The sequence below is a fragment of the Dipodomys merriami genome, unplaced genomic scaffold (genome assembly GCF_024711535.1).
Source record: "Dipodomys merriami isolate MVZ:Mamm:240054 unplaced genomic scaffold, mDipMer1.0.p SCAF_27, whole genome shotgun sequence".
Classification (NCBI taxonomy): Eukaryota; Metazoa; Chordata; class Mammalia; order Rodentia; family Heteromyidae; genus Dipodomys; species Dipodomys merriami.
The window spans coordinates 5,130,593-5,149,781 of NW_027204159.1; the positions used below are offsets into that span (position 1 = coordinate 5,130,593).

Genomic DNA, 19,189 nt, shown 5'->3' on the forward strand with positions numbered 1-19,189 from the left:
GGATTGCTCCCTCTGTTTCTATTTCTCAGGAGAGTTTAAGGAGTATAGGTATTAGTTCCTCTTTAAAGGTCTGATAGAATTCTACAGTGAATCCATCTGGGCTTTTCCTTGTTGGAAGGCTTCTGATTGCTTCCTCTATCTCATTGTTAAGTTATTGACTTATTTAATTGATTTATTTCTTCTTGGTTCAGTTGGGCAATTTGTATTTCTCTAGAAATCTATCCATTTCTGCTAGTTTTTTTTTCCTTTTTTTAGTTAATCTTGCCAAAGGTTCATCAATTTTATTTAAAAAAAAACCAACCCATAGCTTTTTTTAAAAATTAATTTTACTTATAGTTTTCTTAGTGTCTCTCTCATTAATTTCAGCCCTTATTTTGGTTATCTCATTCCATCTAGCAACTTTAGGTTCAACTTTTTCTTGTTTCTCTAGCAGTTTTAGTTGCATCATGAGATTGTTTACTTGGTCCATCTGTTTTCTTGATGTGTGAACTGAGAGCAAATTTGCCCCACAAGCCTGCTTTTGCCGTATCCCACAGGTTTGTGATTTGTATTCATTTTCGTTGAATTGTAGAAACTTTATTTCTTCTGTGACCCAGGTGTTACTCAGCAGTGTGCTGTTTAATTTCCATGTGTTTGAGTAATTTCTACTGAATGCTTCGTTATTGAGAATTAGCTTGATTCCACTATGGTCGGACAGAATACAGGGGATTATGTCGATCCTCCATGAAAGTTAGAATGTGTTTGTGACTTTAACTAAGTATTACTATCCCACAATACTGTGAAATTATGTAATCACTTAATCACAATAAAGAATTTGGGGGGAAAAAAAGAATGCCTGTGAACCTCAGATATGCAGGGGTTACTAACTCTTCCAGCATATTCTATCTAAATTCTGACAGTATCACCCTTCTCTAGGTAGCTCCTGTCTACAATACCCTGGAGTGGGGCTGGGGGTTGCTGGGAAATGACAGACCTTTTCCAAAGCATGGCTGCTATACAGATTTCATTATTTACCTAAGGGAGCTACAAGGATAATGGACAACAGCACTGATGGGAGTTTGCTAAGACCCTTTCATCATATCCCTGAAAAGGCAAGTCTACCCTTTCCCCTGCTGGGGTATTTTGTTTTTCTGTGCCCTTATCCCAGGTCTCTGAATCTCACAAAGTTCTAATCTCTTGCTGATTCTAATGTTCTATAGTCATTTCAAAATGCTGCTGTACACCCGTCACTTTGATTTTTCTTTGTGAAGAAGTTAAGTGCTGGGCACCTCTATTCATCCATCTTGTTCTCTATTCTTTGTAAGGTACATGTTATTAGAAATTTTAAGAGTTAACATTACCGTCAAGACCATTTTCAAATGTATTTTCCTTTCATGCTGCATAGACCTGTAAAATTTGACAGCCAAAGATCTAAATGGTACCTGTTTTACTAAATACCATCATTATAGACATAAAGGTAGGTGTAGGATACCATTAACAAAAACATCTTCTAGAAATATTTTTGGTGTGTTGGATTAAATCTTGGTCCTTGCACATGCTAAACACCCACTCGACCACAGAGCTATATCTCAAACCCCAGAAGTAGGTGCTTTAAATTTTTTCTCCTTAAAACAGAAGGTACAGAATAAACTAAAGACAGAGGTATGTAATCCACTATCTTGGGTCCTACAAGACTTCTTTGTAATGCAGTGTGCAGGCTAGAAAGCGGGGACAATGATAAAAGAACTGGATGGTAGGCTCTCTTTATTGTTTTTGTTGGTTTCTGGTGAGGCTTGAACTCAGAGCCTGGGTGCTGTCCCTGAGCTTTTTTTCTCAAGGCTAGTTCTCTACCACTTTTGAGCCACTGCTCCACTTTCAGTCTCCTAGTGGTTAATTGGAGATAGTCTCATGGACTTTCCCGCCTGGGCTGACTTTGAACAACAATCCTGTATCTCAGCCTCCTGAATAGCTAGGATTACAGGAGTGAGCCACTAGCACCCTACTAGTATACTTTCTTTATGGTGTTGTCACAGAAAACATTATGGGAAAACTATGAGCCAGGTAAGGAACAAGGTTAATAAAACTCGTTTTTCTCCTAATTCACATTTATTTGAGCAAATTTTTAATTAAATACAATAAATGAATACTAAGCCATGCCTTATATTTAGTGGTCCCCATACCTGTGGTTTTATTTGGTTTCAGTACTCAAAGCCAACCACACAGTACAGCAGTGTTGAGAGACACCACATTCATACAACTTTTATTGCAATATAAGTTGCCTATTATAATTTCTTACTTCACCTAATTTATAAACTTCATAATAGGTATGTGTAGGAAAACTCTGTGTATGTGTGTATATATAATTCAGTCTTACTTGTGGTTTCATGACTCCACTGGGGACTACTGTATATCCATTTCTATTCAGTATCTCACATCTTCAGATAGGTATTTGTAGACTATGAAAATTTTCTGCAGGCAGTGGGTGGAAGACTTATTCCAGATTAGCAGTAATCTTGCTGATGTGAATGATTAAAACCTTCAAGTAGGGGGAGGATTGCTGCAAGGAACTCTTTAAAAGAATTTTAAATGTTTAGTAGGAATTTTTGTAACTTTCTATACCCTCAAAATAACAATCATATACAAATTGACATTTTGTCTTCTAGGGAGACACAGGATCCATTAGTTTTTCACTCTAGACATGACAGCATTTTATTTTGGAAATCAGAAAATTCAGCTCATAACTTCTACCATTAACATACACTTCAACTGCCAAAAGTAGTAATTCAAATTTCTTGCAGAAAGCACTGTAAGAGAAAGCTGTGATGTCAAGGCAACAAAAAAAAATTGCACTTTATATTTTTACTATAGTAGTTTCTATATTGATAATTGTGTGTAACATTTTATGCCTTCTCATCTTGCCTGACAAATTCTCTATACTAACAATCTGATTCTACATTCTAGAAGTTACTAATTTTCATCCTTTTGCCACCAAGAAAAATGTGCTCTATGTGTGGGGGTGGGGAGAGATATATTGCCTGGGGCTTAAAATCAGGCTGCCCCTGAGCTTTTTTCTCAAGGCTAAAACTCTACTACTTGAACTATAGTTCCACTTGCAGCTTTTTGGTGGGCAATTGGAGATAAGAGTCCCAGACTTTTGTGCCTGGGCTGATTCAAACTGCAATCCTCAGATCTCAACCTCTGAGTAGCTAAGAATATAGGCGTCACCCACCAGCATCCAGCTGGAAAAGCATATAAAAATTTATGGAAAATGATTTAAGTACTTTTTAATACTTCGTTTATAAACACAAGCCTTGATTTTTCTCCCAATAATAATTCTACCTGTTTTCTAAATGTTTTTTTCTTCAAGTAATATGAGGTCTAACAAACACTATTTTCAAAAAAAAAGGGGGAATGCTCTGAGACTATAATATTTTAGTGACAGCATCTCTTTTTGATATGTTTAGTATGTTTACATCTGCAATACCATTATGATTCTCATGACTTTGACCAGAGAAGAACCAATCATCTTGATTCAAGAATCAATTTAAATAATTTTGTTCTATTTGCCAAGACAAAAAATAAAAATGAAGGCATTTAAAATTGACTCATAAACTAGGATGGCCTCTTGAATTTGACCTTGAAGGTCACAGTAAAAGGTGAAATCAGTTTTACTTGACCACTGCCAACCCAATGATAGGTTATATAATACTTCTTTTATTGTGCCAAAACAGTTCTCAGAGCTAGGTGTTATTACTGACATGTTGTTACAAGTAATACGAACAAGCTTCCCCATTTATCATTAGAGTGACTGAGCTACAAAGTTGTTCTAGAATTTAGATCTACATTGTTAGGAAAAACAACTACTCCAACCTCAATTTAATCTCACTTCTGACCTCATTTATTTGAAAATTACTCATTATTCTAATTTTCTGAAGAACTTAGTGGATCACACCAGCAAACATACTATCTTCAGCCTTAAGCATGTAGTCTTATTGTACAGGAATTATAAATGACATAACCTTCTCTTAAATCTCTTCTCTACAATAACTTTGTGTTATAGTTACAGTTTCTTGCAACTATATATCTACCTATGCAGATACATTAAAACACTTAAGAATTATGTAAAATTGAACCATTACAATAAGTAGAACCATAAAGATTTTTCTAAATATTAAGTACAGAGAAAATGCATGCAGAATGAACCCAGTAAAATAGAAAGCCTGTGGGATACGTAATTTTATTTTTAGTTTGTATTTCCTGCAGGGTAGTAACATTTGTCTTTTCCTGCTTTCCTACACAGAGGCAAAATATATTTTCAAAATTTCAGATATTGCCCACTGCATTAAATTAAAATTAAGATGCTTCCTATGTATATAGACAGTAAAATTAAACAAAACACACAACACATTCCATTTTTTTACATATCAAAAATGTTTCCAATGCAACATTATTAAAATGATTATGCCACAGTTCCTAATATAACATCAAGCTATAAGGAAGGTAAAGAGGGCAGGAAAATTCAACCTAGTCGGAATTTAGGTGCTTTTCTTTTCTTCACCCAGCAAATTCACAGTAGCTTTCTTGGCTGTTAGGAAGGAAATAAAATTATATCAAAATGTTGTGTAATGAAAGCTAAGTGTCTAATGTAGCTAGTAGATAACAACACTTGGATAACTCATGTGCAGATGACAGCATACTGAAGTTTGTGGTCAAGGCTAAGAGGGGTTCCAGGAAACAGACAAGGCATTTCTTTTTTTTTTTTTTTTTTTTGGTCAGTCATGGGTCTTGAATTCTGGGCCTAGGCACTATCCCTCAGCTCTTCAGCTCAAGGCTAACACTTTTACCACTTGAGCCACAGTGCCACTTCCGGTTTTCTGGTGGTTTATTGGAGATAAGAGTCTCATGGACTTTCCTGCCAGGGCTGGCTTTGAACCACGATCCTCAAATCTCAGCCTCCTGAGTAGTTAGGATTACAGGTGTGATTCACCGGCACCTAGCAAGGCACTTCTTCAGAGCACAGATACTGAAGTCTTAAAAAGAAATTTTTTGTGCCAGTATCAGAGCTTGAATTCAGGGCCTAGAAACGTCCCTTAGCTTTTTTGCTAAGGGTAGCACTGAGCAAAATCCTTGAAAGTAATCTAGCCCTACCTCTTGTGTGATTGTCACAGAAGTTCTACTTTTTTGCAGGGGAGGGGGTGTCTGTTTGTCCTGGGGCTTAAATTTAGGGCCTGGGCATTATCTCTAAGCTTCTTTTTGTTCAAAGCTAGTACTCTATTTCTAGTTTTTGAAGGTAGTTTTTGGGAAATAAGATTCTGAAGGACTTTCCTATCTAGGCAGTCTTCAAGCCAAGATCCTCAGGTCTCAGCCTCATGAGACTGCAGGATTATAGGCATGAGTCACTGAGACCCAGACCTATTTCCTACTTTAAGCATCAAAAGAAGCAAAGATTCCTTAGGAATACTATTCCTTGATACAACTTTTTTTTTTTTTTTTTGGCCGGTCATGGGGCCTGAACTCTTGGGCCTGGGCGCTGTCCCTCAGCTCTTCAGCTCAAGGCTAGCGCTCTACCACTTGAGCCACAGCGCCACTTCCAGCTTTTTCTGGTTATGTGGTGCTGAGGAATTGAACCCAGGGCCTCATGCATGCAAGGCAAGCACTCTACCACTGAGCCACCTTCCCAGCCCATCCTTGATACAATTAAAATTTCATTTTACTCAGTTCCTAAGCCTTGCCACTAATTTTGTCAAGGATCTTACTCCCCAAACTTCACCTATTGTCGTTGCAGCCCTCTCCCTCTATTATCCATTCAGAGGGCTACCCCCACCATTTCCCTCCACCCAGCTTAAGTATCATCATCAAACATTAATTTGCCTAAAATCATAAACTTGACACAACTTTCCACTTTCTCAGTAGCTAATCTGTAGATGAATGTAGCTGAAGAAAAATAAACACAAACTGGTTTTACTTTAAATTGATAACCACAAATGTCAAGTAGGCCTTCCTTTGGCCAGACAATCACATCACTTTCCCCTACTGTCCTAGAAGGGATAAAAAAACTACAGTCACAATCTTTATGTATATGTAGGCTGTTTTCACACTGAAATGAGAAAACTGAGTAGCTGCAAGAGAAACTTGATGGCCCATAACACCTGAAATATTTATCTGACCCTTTACAGAAAGTTTTTCAAAATCTTTGTTAATAACTATACATAACTCTCCATTTTTACCATCTTCCTTCCTTGCATTCTTTCTTCCTACTTCACTGAGATCTGAAGTAATCTGAGTATCATTTCTTGAAAGCTCCTACAAGCATCTCTACCCATAAAACTTGATTTCCCTCTTCTTATTCCAGTCAGTTCCTCTATTTGTATACTAGATTCTAACACTGGGCTATGAAAGTGCAGAACTTTTAAAGAACTGTGCTCTCAAGAACCACAGTCCACCCTTTCATTCTGATCATCTTTTGCTCTCTATTGGATCTCTCCCACTGATTTTCAAATATGCTTTGTTCCCCCTACCTGAAGAAAAAAGTTCAAAGATTCTCCATATCTCAATTCTTTCTTCTAGTTACTGCCCTGTTCTACCCTTCTTCATAAGAAATTTCTCTAAGAGTTGTTTATTCTCTTACACATTTTCTCCCATTTCTCTCAAATTTTTTCACTCCACCAAATTATTTTTTCTCAAGATAACTAGTGCCTCCCTCTTTGCTAAATTCACTAGTCACTTCTCAGTCTCCATTTCACTTAACCTGTCATCAGGATTACTTCTTCCTCTTTCACTTTCTTCACTTGGCCCCAAGGATACCACACTCTCATGGCTTTCTTGATTGTTTCTAATATCTCTCTATTCCAGACCTTATTTCTGAACTCTCAATGTCTCTATCTAACTGGCTATCAATATCTATATCTGTATTACCTAAAAGATACCTCAAACATACATCTAGAACTATTTTCCCCTACCTAAACCTGTCCTACTCAAGTCTTCTACTGCTCAATCAGTTCTATCTATCCAACTGCCTGTTCTTGACTTTTCAGCCAATAGGTTCTGTCTTGAATTTTTTTTAAATCTGATATTTATTACTCCCCTATCTACTATTACTACTACTACTACTACTAGTACTACTACTGCTACAAACCAATGTACTATATTACCACCTCCAGCCAATCACTGTAGTGGCATTTTAACTACTCTCCTAATTTCCTTCCTTGTTTCCTCCGGTCCATTCTCAGTTGAGTGGGTGTAGATCATGTTCCCTCTGCTCAAAATTCTCGAACACCACTTTTTCTCAAAGAGTAAAAGCCAAAGCCTTTCTGGTGGCTAGTAAAACATTGTGTGATATCATCTAGCCTCTGTCCCCAAACTCTCTGACTTTGTCTTCTACCTCTCATTACTTTTACTGTTACCTCAAGGTTTTGTGCATGTAGCTCCTTCTGGAATAGTCTTTTCCAAAGTTCCTTCCTTTACTGTTTTTGAATCTGACTTAGTATAGTCTTTTTAAGTGAGGATTTCCTAATTTTCCTATTTAAACTGTAATCATCCCTCTATCCCTCCAGCCCTTGTCATTTTGTACCTGCTTTATTTTTTTCCACATCATGGTACTAAATATGTCAAGTAATTTTTTAATTTTATTGGCTTTTTCAATTGAATTTTTAGCTTTAAGAAATATGGGGGGCTGGGAAGTTGGCTCAGTGGTAGAAGCGCTTGCCTTGCAAGCCTGAGGCCCTGGGTTCGATTCCTCAGCACCACATAAGCAAAAGGAAAAAAGCCGGAAGTGGTGCTGTGGCTCAAGTGGTAGAGCGCTAGCCTTGAGCTGAAGAGCTGAGGGACAGCGCCCAGGCCCAGAGTTCAGGCCCCACGACTGGACCCAAAAAAAAAAAAAAAAAAAAAGAAATATGGGGCTGGGCGTCGGTGGCTCACGCCTATAAGCCTAGCAACTAGGGAGGCAGAGATCTGAGGATCACAGTTCAAAGCCAGTTCAGTCAGGAAAGTCTGTGAGACTTATCTCCAATAAACCACCAGAAAACCAGAAATGGCATTGTGGCTCAAGTGGTAGAGCGCTAGCCTTGAGCTGAAGAGCTGAGGGGTAGTGCCTAGGCCCAGAGTTCAAGCCCCATGATTGACCAAAAAGCAAAAAGCAAAAAAAAAGAAAGAAAGAAATATGGGCTCTTTGGTTTGCTGACTCATTGGCAGTGATATATGAACATGCTTGGCACATTTGAAACAACTCAATAAACATTTGGGATTAACCAATCAGGGGAGCTGGGGAAGGGCATTCTTTCTGGAGCTATAACAAAATCAATTTGAACAGCACACTAAACAGCTCAGCCTGATCTGAATCAAAGATTGTATTTATACATAATTATAAATTAATCTCTGCCTAAAATATCTGCCTACAGTAAGGAAGTAATTTTCCTAATATGCTAAGTGAGTGCTGCATTAAATGTGTGCCTCATGGGGGGAACAAGCTTGGGAAAAGGACAAAAGGTAAACTCTTCATAAAGAAATCCCAACTGGGCACCGGTGGCTCACACCTATAAACTTAGCTACTCAGGAAGCTGAGATCTGAGGATCATGATTCCAAGCCAGCCTAGGCAGAAAAGTCCCCATGAGACATATCCAATTAACCACTCAAAAACTGGAAGTCGAGCTGTGGCTTAAAGTGGTAAGGTGTTAGCCTTAAGCAAAAGAGCCAGGGACAGCACCAGGCCAAGTTCAAGCCCCATGATAAAAAAAAAAAAAAAAAAAAATCCCGCTAAGGGTCTTGGCCTTTCACTGAATGAAAGCTGAGAGGACAAGGAGTATAAGAAGCCTAGCGTATCACATAATGAACCAAGTTGTCCCTGAGTCTTACCTTCTTTAGTAATGGCATCTGCAGTCTCTTTGGCTTTGTCTTTCAGGTCCTGCACCACACTGTCTACCTGGGACTGGTGCTTCAGGAAGAAAGGACGAATGATGCGCCTGTAGAGCAGTTCTGCCCCATTAGAAGGGCTCGGGGCCATGCACCACAACAGGAAGCCACACTGCACAAAACAGAGCCAGCACTGGTAAGTGGAGAGCAGGGGCATTCTGAGAATCTACCCTACCCACACTATTGGGGAGATGGGTGTTGACTCTAGTAATTTTTCTAGTATATTTCCAGTGTTTTCTGCAGACTCATTAGTATATGACTTCTCTTATATGAAAAACATGACCATTAATGAACTGGCAAGAAAAAAGCCAAAATTAAACAGGAAAGAACTAAAAGCCGGGCACCAGTGGCTCACACCTGTAATCTTAGCTACTAAGGTGGCTGAGATCTGAGGATCAAGGTTCAAAGCCAGCCTGGGTAGGAAAGGCCATGACAATCTTATCTCCAATAAACCATTCAGAAAACCAGAAGTGGTGCTGTGGCTCAAGTGGTAGAGCACTAACCTTGATCTGAAGAGCTGAGGGACAGCACCCAAGCCAAGAGTTCAAGCCCCACAACTGACAAAAAAAAAAAAAAAAAAAGGAAAAAAGCATGCCAGGTCCAAGAGCTTTTATTATTTTATTTATAGCTTTTATTATATAACTCTTAAAACTCATTAAGGAAGTATACTTACCTGTGTGTTTAAAAGCCTGTACACAGTTGGGTATGGGTTTACATGCCTGTAATCTCACACTTGGAAGGATCATCAGTTTGAGGCTAACCTAAGCTACAAACTCTTGCAGTGCTGGGCATCAAACCAAGGGCCTTAGGCATACTAGGCAACTCTCCCACCACTAAGCTATATCCCCAGCACATTTATTAAAATAATTATATTAATTTGGAACTTCATTCAGTGTATTTCTTCATAAGATGAAAAGCAAAGAGGGAATATTCAGAATAATTTATTCATTTCCCTAGGTTGTTTAATAAACAACATAGGAACTAACTTAGTTTACAGGATTTAGCTGGGTCCTAGTAATTCACATCCATAGTCCTAGTACTCAAGACGCTGAAACCTGGAGGATCTTATTTGAAGCCAATCTGGACAGAAAAGTCCTTAAGATTGTATCTCCAATTAACCAGCACCTTGAGAGGCAGAGCACCAGCCACGAGCAAACTGAGTTAGATGAGAGGCCATAGGTTCAAGCCCTGGTACTGGCAAAGTAAGTATGTACACATACACCCACACACACGCATGTGCATGTGTGTACTTTCCCTGAGGCTTGAATTCAAGACCTTGGTGCTGTCCCTGAGCTTTTCTGGTCAAGGCTAGTCACTAACACTTGAGCAATAGCTCCACTTCTGGCTTTTTGGATAATTGTTTCAAGGACTTTCCTGCCCAGACTGGCTCTCAACAGTAATTCTCAGGTCTCAATCTCCTGAGTAGCTAGGCTTACAGGCAAAAGCCACCAGCAACTGACCTGGAGCTGTTTTTAATGATGTTCCTCTAGAACATTTTCTTTCTAGAAGATTGAGATGCTTTAAAAAAAAAAAAAAAAGGGGGGTCTAGAACTTTGCTGTTTTCTGAAGGTATTAAGATTTGAACTCAGGCCTCATGCTTGTTAAGCAGGTGTTCCAACAGCCCCTTTTGTGTTATTTTTGAAATAGGGTCTTCCTTTATGCACTAGACTCTGATCCTCCAATTTGTGTTTCCCTTAGTCTCTGGAATGACAGACATACACCAATGTACCTGCCTATCAGTTAAGATGGAATTTCACAGACTTTTATGCCTACAACACCCAGGTCTGTGATTCCCTGAGCTCTACCTCCTAAGTAGTGAGGATTATAGGCTTAAGCTACCACACTCAACTACTTTAAAAAAAAAACAACAACAGTATGCTAATGTCTGTATAATCTTTTTCAGCTGATTACAGAACCTAGAAGAGCTGTTGCTTCTAACGATGCATAACATACTACTATTACTGGCTTAGTAAGTATGTGTGTCTGTGGGTAGACTCACACTTATCTAAGTATACTTAAATTAGTATACATAAGTATGCTATGTATATTTATGTATATGTATATAGAAAGTTGGTACTGTACAAAAATTACCACATTGGTCTAAAAACATTAAATAATTTTTTTCTATTTGTACAGGAATAACACTATTAAATATGTAAAGTCTTGTTCACATGAATTTGATGACAGAAATGAATATAGTATCTAACTTTTAAATATTATCAGATAAACAGCAACTCCCAAAATAGCTCACATAATAATAAACATTACTCACAGAAAAAGAAGAAACATAATAAGAAAAACCAATCATCAAGCAAATTTAAATTCCTAAATTTATAAATTTCTCTGAAATTTAAAACAACTTCATGAATATTGGTAAATTATAATTATATATAGCTTTGTGTATATTGGTAATTTTAATATATATTTTTTACATGATAGTTATATACACCTTCCAAATATAGTTTTAAAATATGTAAAATTAAGTCAGGATTTTATGTATAGGATTGTATGTATATGGACTACACTACATGTATAATCATAGATTTTAACCCTTCTACCTGAAACTGGAAATTAGCAAGAATACAGAACAAAGAATATAAAATTAAAACTCAGAACCTAAAGACATAGATTTTTCCACCTAACAGAGATTGAGACTTGTTATATTGTCCAAGCTGACCTCAAACTCCTGAGTTCAGGTGGATCTTTCCATCTCAACCTCAGGTTCCTGAGTAGCTAGGATTACAAGCATGAGCCACTGTGCCTAGCAAAAAACAGGGTTTCTAAGATGTAGAATAATATAGAGAGGATAAGAGAACAGACTCACAAACATTGGGTCCAATCCTGGTTCCACCACTTACTAGCTGGGTAAACCTTGTGTAAATTACTTTATTAGCTTAATTCAATGCTATTCTAAAGTAGCATTTGGTCTTAAATAATATAATATTTTATCTTAAAGAAAAAGTTTACAACTGAACCAAAAAAATGTAGCATTTGAATTTTTTTTAATCTACTTTGTTACAACCTTTTTCTAAAAAACAGTATTTGGAGTATTCATTAACATACTAGGGGCTCTCATAAAAATACTGTCTTTTACCAACATTCATTAGTTTTTTTGTATGTGCCAATCCTGGGGCTTGAACTCAGGGTCTGGGCACTATTCCCTTAGCTTTTTGTTTGTTTTGTTTTGTTTTTGTTTTGTTAGTCATGGGGCTTAAACTCTGGGCCTGGGCACTGTCCCTCAGCTCTTCAGCTCAAGGCTAGTGCTCTACCACTTGAGCCACAGCACCACTTCTGGTTTTCTGAGTGGTTTACTGTAGATAAGAGTCTCACAGACTTTCATGCCTGGGCTGGCTTTGAACCTTGATCCTCAGATCTCAGCCTCCTGAGATGCTAGAATTACAGGCGCAAGCCACTGGTACCTGGCTAGCTTTTAGGTTTTCAATGTCCAAGTTTCATATGTTTTCATGAGGTCACTTATAAAGAAAATGTTAATATATACCCCAAATTTCGTATGTTGTATTAATCAAAACAATGTGCAAGCAAGTCCTGAGTTACATTTTTGTCACAACTGCCAAATAAGACAAAGTCTCCATACAGTTCAGGCCTAGAACTCTTGATCCTCCTACCTCTGTCTCCTGAGTGCTAAGATTACCTTGTAGATAGTTTGAAGAACAGACACCATGCCAAAGGGGAAAAAAGGGGATGTACTGTGTAAAGTCATTTCTTACCAACCATATTAATTACTTGGAGGGCAGGAGGTGTTTTTAGCATCCCAATGTGGTGTTTCCTACTTACACAGAGATACTTTGCTTTGTTTTATTAATATGCAGTAAATTGGCTGGATGTTTTAGAGGATTTGTAATACATCTAAATTTTTCTCATTTAAAATAATGGAGCCAAGTGCAATTGTGGCTATCAGGAAGATCTCTAGAGCTCAGGAGTTCAAAGCCAGTCTAGAAAACATCATGAGAAAAAAAAAAAGAGCAGGTTTCTGGCTGGATTACTCACAGAGAGACACATGCCCACATCAGAACTAGAGCCATCAAGCCATTAAATTAAAAATCAGGAAGGGGGGGGGGGGCGTCTGTTCATGACTTTAGGCAAGTCAGCCTCTTTAAGAGTCCATTTTTTCTTTTTTTTTTCTTTTTTCTTTTTAATTTTTTTATTGTAAAGATACTATACAGAGGGTTACAGTTACATGAGTGAGGTAATGAGTACACTTCCTCTTGAACATTGTTACCCCCTCCATTGTTTTCCCCCTACCATCCCCTCCCTCCCTCCCTTCCATTTTTTCTTTAGTATTAAGAAAGTCATAAATTAACTTATTTGAAGGAAGTATATTAGAAAGCACACTTAAAGCTCTATCACTGAAAACCTCTGAAACATTACCTGCCTATATAGATGCCAATACTTCAGCAATCCAGCCAAGCTGATATCTTTTCTGAATAAATTAAAGCAAGATTTCCAGACAAGACCAGTCAAGTAACGTTTTTGTATCTCTTCAATATGATTACTTTGTACTCTACAATCCTGATTGTTAATTTAGTGCTTTCTGGTACCGTACCTCTTTTGTCTTGAGCCAGTAAAATAATTACTGCTCTTTACCTAAATCTCTAGCATTTTCTAATTTTCAAATGAAATTATTTTCTTATATTAAAACCAAAGTTAATTACTGTTCAATCCTCAAGGCAATATTCAGCTGTTAGCTTTTATAGCTCCCTCTTCTTAATCTAGGTAATTATTCTGCAGCCCAGGAATAGCAAGTTTATTAAAGTCACTCACACAAGTGTAGCCATCTTTTTCATTAAGCTGTCTCCAAGTGCCAGTTGACAGTTCTCCCAAGGGTACTCATAAGGACACTCTTACTTAGTTCAGAAAGACAGCACATACTATTTTAACTGGATTTTTGTAACTACTGGTACTGATGCAATGAATTCATAAATTAAAACAGGCCAAATAGTTCTGTCTATGGTTCCAATACTATCATCATTTAATTTTCCTCCCAAAGAGGTATTTCAAGGGGTAGGTACATGATTAACACACAGCTGACTGTCCTAGTCAGAACTGAGAGTTAATATCAGAAAAAGTATACTTTATGTGATTTCTTTTTTTTTTTTTTTTGGGGTCCGGTCGTGGGACCTGAACTCTGGGCCTGGGCGCTGTCCCTCAACTCTTCAGCTCAAGGCTAGTGCTCTACCACTTGAGCCACAGCGCCACTTCTGGCTTTTTTTCTTTTTGCTTATGTGGTGTTGGGGAATCGAACCCAGGGCCTCATGCATGCAAGGCAAGCGCTCTACCACTGAGCCACCGTCCCAGCCCCCAGAAAAAGTATACTTTAACACCTACTTCCCAACATGATGCAATGGCGTGATCAGAAAGCAGTCTTAGGAAACCACTGTATGGAGCCACAAAAACAGTAAGGCCAAATTTTTTTTGGGGGTCCGGTCGTGGGGCCTGAACTCTGGTCCTGGGCGCTGTCCCTCAGCTCTTCAGCTCAAGGCTAGCGCTCTACCACTTGAGCCATAGCGCCACTTCCGGATTTTTTTTTCTTTTTGCTTATGTGGTGCTGGGGAATCGAACCCAGGGCCTCAGGCATGCAAGGCAAGCGCTCTACCACTGAGCCACCTTCCCAGCCCAGTAAGGCCAAATTTAAAACCAATGTTCAAGCTGGTCACAGTGGCACATGTCTGTAGTAGTCCCAGTTACTTGGGAGGCCCAAGCACAGGGATCACTTTAGCCAAGGAGTTTGAAGCCAGTTTGGGTAACACAGTGAGATGCTATCTCAAGGAAAAACAAAACAAAACAAAAACGACTGCTTGGCATGTATACATAAAAGCTAAAATGAACACAATAAGAGGAATGTTTATCTGTTTTTGGACTTCTACAGTTATTTAAAAGAAAAATTCATGTTCTTTGTCAATGGGTGGAACGGTATAGGTGACAGTCTGGATCAGGATTTCAATCTGCCAGAGTCTATTTAATCTTATTCTAGAAATAAATGTAGAAAATGATTTAAAATGAAGGCTACTCATTGTAATAGTGAATATAGATATTCATTTCTCAATAGGGAAATTGATAAATTACCATCTATAACAGGTTAGACAACTATGTTAAAGAATACTGAATGAAAGCTGGATGCTGGTGGCTCACACCTGTAATCCTAGCTACTCAGGAGGCTGAGATTTGAGGATCACGTTCAAAGCCACTCTGGGTAGGAAAGTCCATGAGACCACCAGAAAACTGGAAGTGGCGCTGTGGCTCAAGTGGTAGAGCTGAAGAGCTGAGGGACAGAGCCCAGGCCCAGAGTTTAAGCCCCATGATCAACCAAAAAAAAAAGAATACTGAATGAGCCAGACACCAGTGGCCTGTAATCCTAGCTACCAGGAGGCTGAGATCTAAGGATTGCAGTTTGAAGCCAGTCTAGGCAGGAAGGCCATGAGACTCTTATCTTCATTAAACTACTCAGAAAAACAGTAAAGAGCAGTTGCCTGGTGTTTGGTGATTCACACCTACAATTCCAGCTAGGGAGACTCTAACTCAAAAAAAAGCCAGAGCTGGGTGCTGGTGGCTCATGCCTATAATCATAGCTACTCAGGAGGCTGGGATCTGAGGATTGTGGTTCAAAGTCAGCCCAGGCAGGAAAGTCAGTGAGATTCTTATCTATGATTAACCACCAGAAAACTGGAAGTGACTCTGTGGCTCAAGTGGCCAAGAAGCCAGCCTTGAGCTGAAGAGCTCAGGGTCAGTGCTCAGGCCCAAAGTTCAAGCCCCATGACTGACAAAAAAAGGGGGGGGAGAGAGGGAAGGGATGGTAAGGGAAAAACAAAGGAGGAGGTAACAAGGCTAAATAGAAAATGTACTCATTACCTTACTCATGTAACTGTAACTCCTCTGTACAGTATCTTTACAATAAAAAATATATACAAAAAAAAAAAGCCAGGTGAGTTGGAGGTAAGGCCCAGTGGAAAAGTGCCAGCCAATGAGCAAAAGTGTAGGATACTAAGTTCAAGTCCTGGTGTTAGACCAAAAAAGAAAAAAAAAATCAGATATAGTGATGAATGTCTTTAATCCTAGCTACTCAAGAGGTGAAGAGGAGAATATGGTGGTCTAATATATTCATAAAGGAACAGCAATGGCGGGGAGAGGCAGGCACAGGAATAGAGGGAGGAAGGATGAGCAACTGCAGTCAATACATTCAATGTACATTATGTAAAACTTGAACTACACAACTTGAGGGTAGGGATGGGATGGGGAAGGATGGGGGAGAATATGGAAGGGTTGACATTAATCAAGATGCATTGTACTCATAACCTGATTTTTGGAATTGAAACCCTTTGTACAACTATTTAATAAAAATAAATAAATATATTTTTAAAATATATTTGTTATAGCTCCAACTAATCCCAAATTATTAGATAAATAAAATATGCATTTTTATTTTTTTTTAAAGCCAAGTTCAAGCCACAGTACTGGCACCAAAAAAAAAAGTTCACAAATACACAGACCATGTAGCAAAAATTGAAATAATATTTTAAATAGGTCATGTAAATAAAAATGATTTGTTGCCGGGCGCTGGTTGCTCACACCTGTAATCCTAGCTACTCAGGAGGCTGAGATCTGAGGATCGCAGTTCAAAGCCAGCCCGGGCAGGAGAGACCGTGAGATTCCTATCTCCAATAAACCACCAGAAAACCGGAAGTGGCACTGTAGTTCAAGTGGTAGAGCACTCGCATTGAGGTGAAGAGCTGAAGGACAGTGCCCAGGCCCAGAGTTCAAGCCCCACAACCGACCAAAAAAAAAAAAAAAAAAAAGATTTGTTACAAGGAAATATACTATAGGAACACTACATGTATATTGTGTTCAAACTAAAAGAGCATTTTCAAAGTCTGTAGGGATTTTGTTTAGTTTTTGCTGATACTTAGATTTGAACTCAGGGCCTGAAGACTACTCAGTTTACTTGCTCAACTTGCTTGCTTGGCTGGTCTCTATCAATTAAGCCACACCTCAAGCTAGCATTTTGCTTATTTATTGGAGATCGAGTCACATAGACTTTTCTGCCCAGGCTGGCTTCAAAGTGAGATTCACCAAGTCTGTTTTCTCAGTAGCGATGATTACATGCCTGAGCCACTGGTACCTGGCTCAAAATCATAATGTTCTAAGCCAATGAATGTTTGATGGTACTATCATATAGATTATGTATACTCCTTAGAAGGACAAGAATACAGGAATGTGATGTTATATGGCACAGATGAAGAATGAAAGAGCCAAATCTCTACTGTCAATGGGTATAAAAAGTTAGTTATAAAACAGAAAAATAGTTGACTAAATCAAGCATTTTCTTATACACAGAGAAGTAAAAAACAAAATAAATTGCCATAAATGAACTGAAAATGGTTGCTTTTAAGAAAGATATAGAATTGGTTTTGGGGGGTTTTTTGTTTTTTGTTTTTGTCAGTCATGGGGGCTTCTCTGGGCCTAGGCGCTGTCCCTCAGCTCTTCAGCTCAAGGCTAGTGCCCTACCACTTGAGCCACAGCACCACTTCCAGCTTTTTTCTGCTTATGTAGTGCTTAGTGTAGAACTCAGGGCCTCATGCATGCAAGGCAAGCAGTCTACCACTGAGCCAACTTCCCAGACCCCAAATTATTTTTTTTAATCTTATAGAATTATCTGAAGCTTCATGTCATGTGTAGCCTTATGAAAATGAATACTAGTAGAAAAAATAAGAAGGGAAAGAAGACAACCCAGGAACTTTAAGGGTGGGACATGTACCTTCTCTAGGTGTTAGTACACAGTCTGCATTGTTCACATCATACCAACCAATGAGAAGTAAGACTTCTTTGGAAGATACTTGACTCATCTGAAGACAGCATGTTCCATTCAGTGAGAAAAGGCCACCATTAAAAGTCATGAACTTTCTCATATTCACTCACCCCTACAATCAGAAGTCCCATTAGGAATAAATTTAAACTTCTTTTCCTATTCCTCAAATGCTGACAACTAAGGCTAGTCCAGGGCCAACGTAACATTTGGAAGAGCTGATCCCCAGCTACTATACCTGCCAAAGTCACTGTAGTGACTTTCTAAAAGAGGTAACTATACCTCTTCTTCCTCCAAACTTAAAGTAGTTTTTCTTCTAGAAACAATGATTCCTGCCTCTCACCATGAATAACTGATAACCTGTTGAAATTTACAGGGCTTCCACATCACATGTGGACATTACATAAAGATGCAAAGTGAGTAAATTAACAGCAGTACTTGTCCTAGGTTGTAGTATTTACATTACATCCCTTACTATATTAAACACATCCTGAGCACAGAATTGCTTTGGCTGTTTCCTAGACAATTCATAAAGGAAAGTGGACTTTGAATCCTATCTTATTTGTAATCTAAGACAGACCCACAGATCTCTAACATTTAAGTATTTGTTCCTATTTCTTGTGTATAGGTGCTGAGATAGCGTTTTAGTGGTAGAGAACAAAGCAAACACATATGTGGAAGGAAACAGCAGTTTAAAAGCCAATGTACCTTTAGCATGTAGTAGAAGGGGAACCAGGAGAGGAAGAGATCAGAGAAGAATTCAGCAATGCTGAACACGCCATATACTACCCAGTAGGTCAGCCACTGGGTATCATCATCCTTATTGGGACTCTCTATGGCTTTCATTCTGAAAGGCAATGCAAAAAAAGTATATCATTTAGTAAGATCTCCATGACACATTCCAAATATTATTCTTTCACAGCATGTTAATATTACTGAGAAACATATGTACAGAATCACTAGCTGTAAGAAATACAACATATCGACACTATGTGAAGACATCAGAACAAGCTATTGTAAACACTTGTTTCCAGCTTCTGGCTAGCACTAGCAAACACTGCCCCTGGTAGCCTGCCAGAGCCTCCCCTCTTCTCATCCAGTTCTCCTGAGAACTAGAGCAATCACCACTCCCAGGCCAAGGTCTAGATATATCAGAAAGAATTCTCTAATGATGAATAGCTATGTGTGCGTCCATGCATGCGTGCATATGTCCATGTGTGTGCACTGCTACCAGGGTTTGAACTCGGGGCCTTGTCCTCTTTCTCAACTTTTTTTACTCATAATTAGTACACTACCAGTTGAGTCATACCACAAGTCCCACATTTTGGATGGTTAATTGGAAAGAAGTCTCATTTGGGCTGGCTTTGAACTGTGATCCTCAGATTTCAGCCTGAGTAGCTACGATTACAGGCGTGAGACACCAGTACCAGGCATCTTAAGTGCTTTTGACAGCTGAAATGCATCACTGAGAAGACAGAGGTTCT

The 19,189-nt window shown here is 38.7% G+C and overlaps 1 protein-coding gene across 1 annotated transcript in view; it reads right to left on the minus strand.

The window, feature by feature from the left end:
- Positions 1–2,137: 2,137 nt before the first annotated feature.
- The window catches only part of Reep5 (receptor accessory protein 5), a 31,936-nt gene continuing 14,884 nt past the window's right edge, over positions 2,138–19,189 (minus strand). Inside the window, exons 3-5 of the mRNA XM_070036064.1 lie at positions 18,414–18,552; positions 8,831–8,999; positions 2,138–4,564 (exon numbers count right to left, since the gene is read on the minus strand). Coding sequence (XP_069892165.1) covers positions 4,515–4,564; positions 8,831–8,999; positions 18,414–18,552 — 358 coding nt within the window. The 3' untranslated portion in view covers positions 2,138–4,514. The remainder of the gene's footprint in view (positions 4,565–8,830; positions 9,000–18,413; positions 18,553–19,189) is intronic.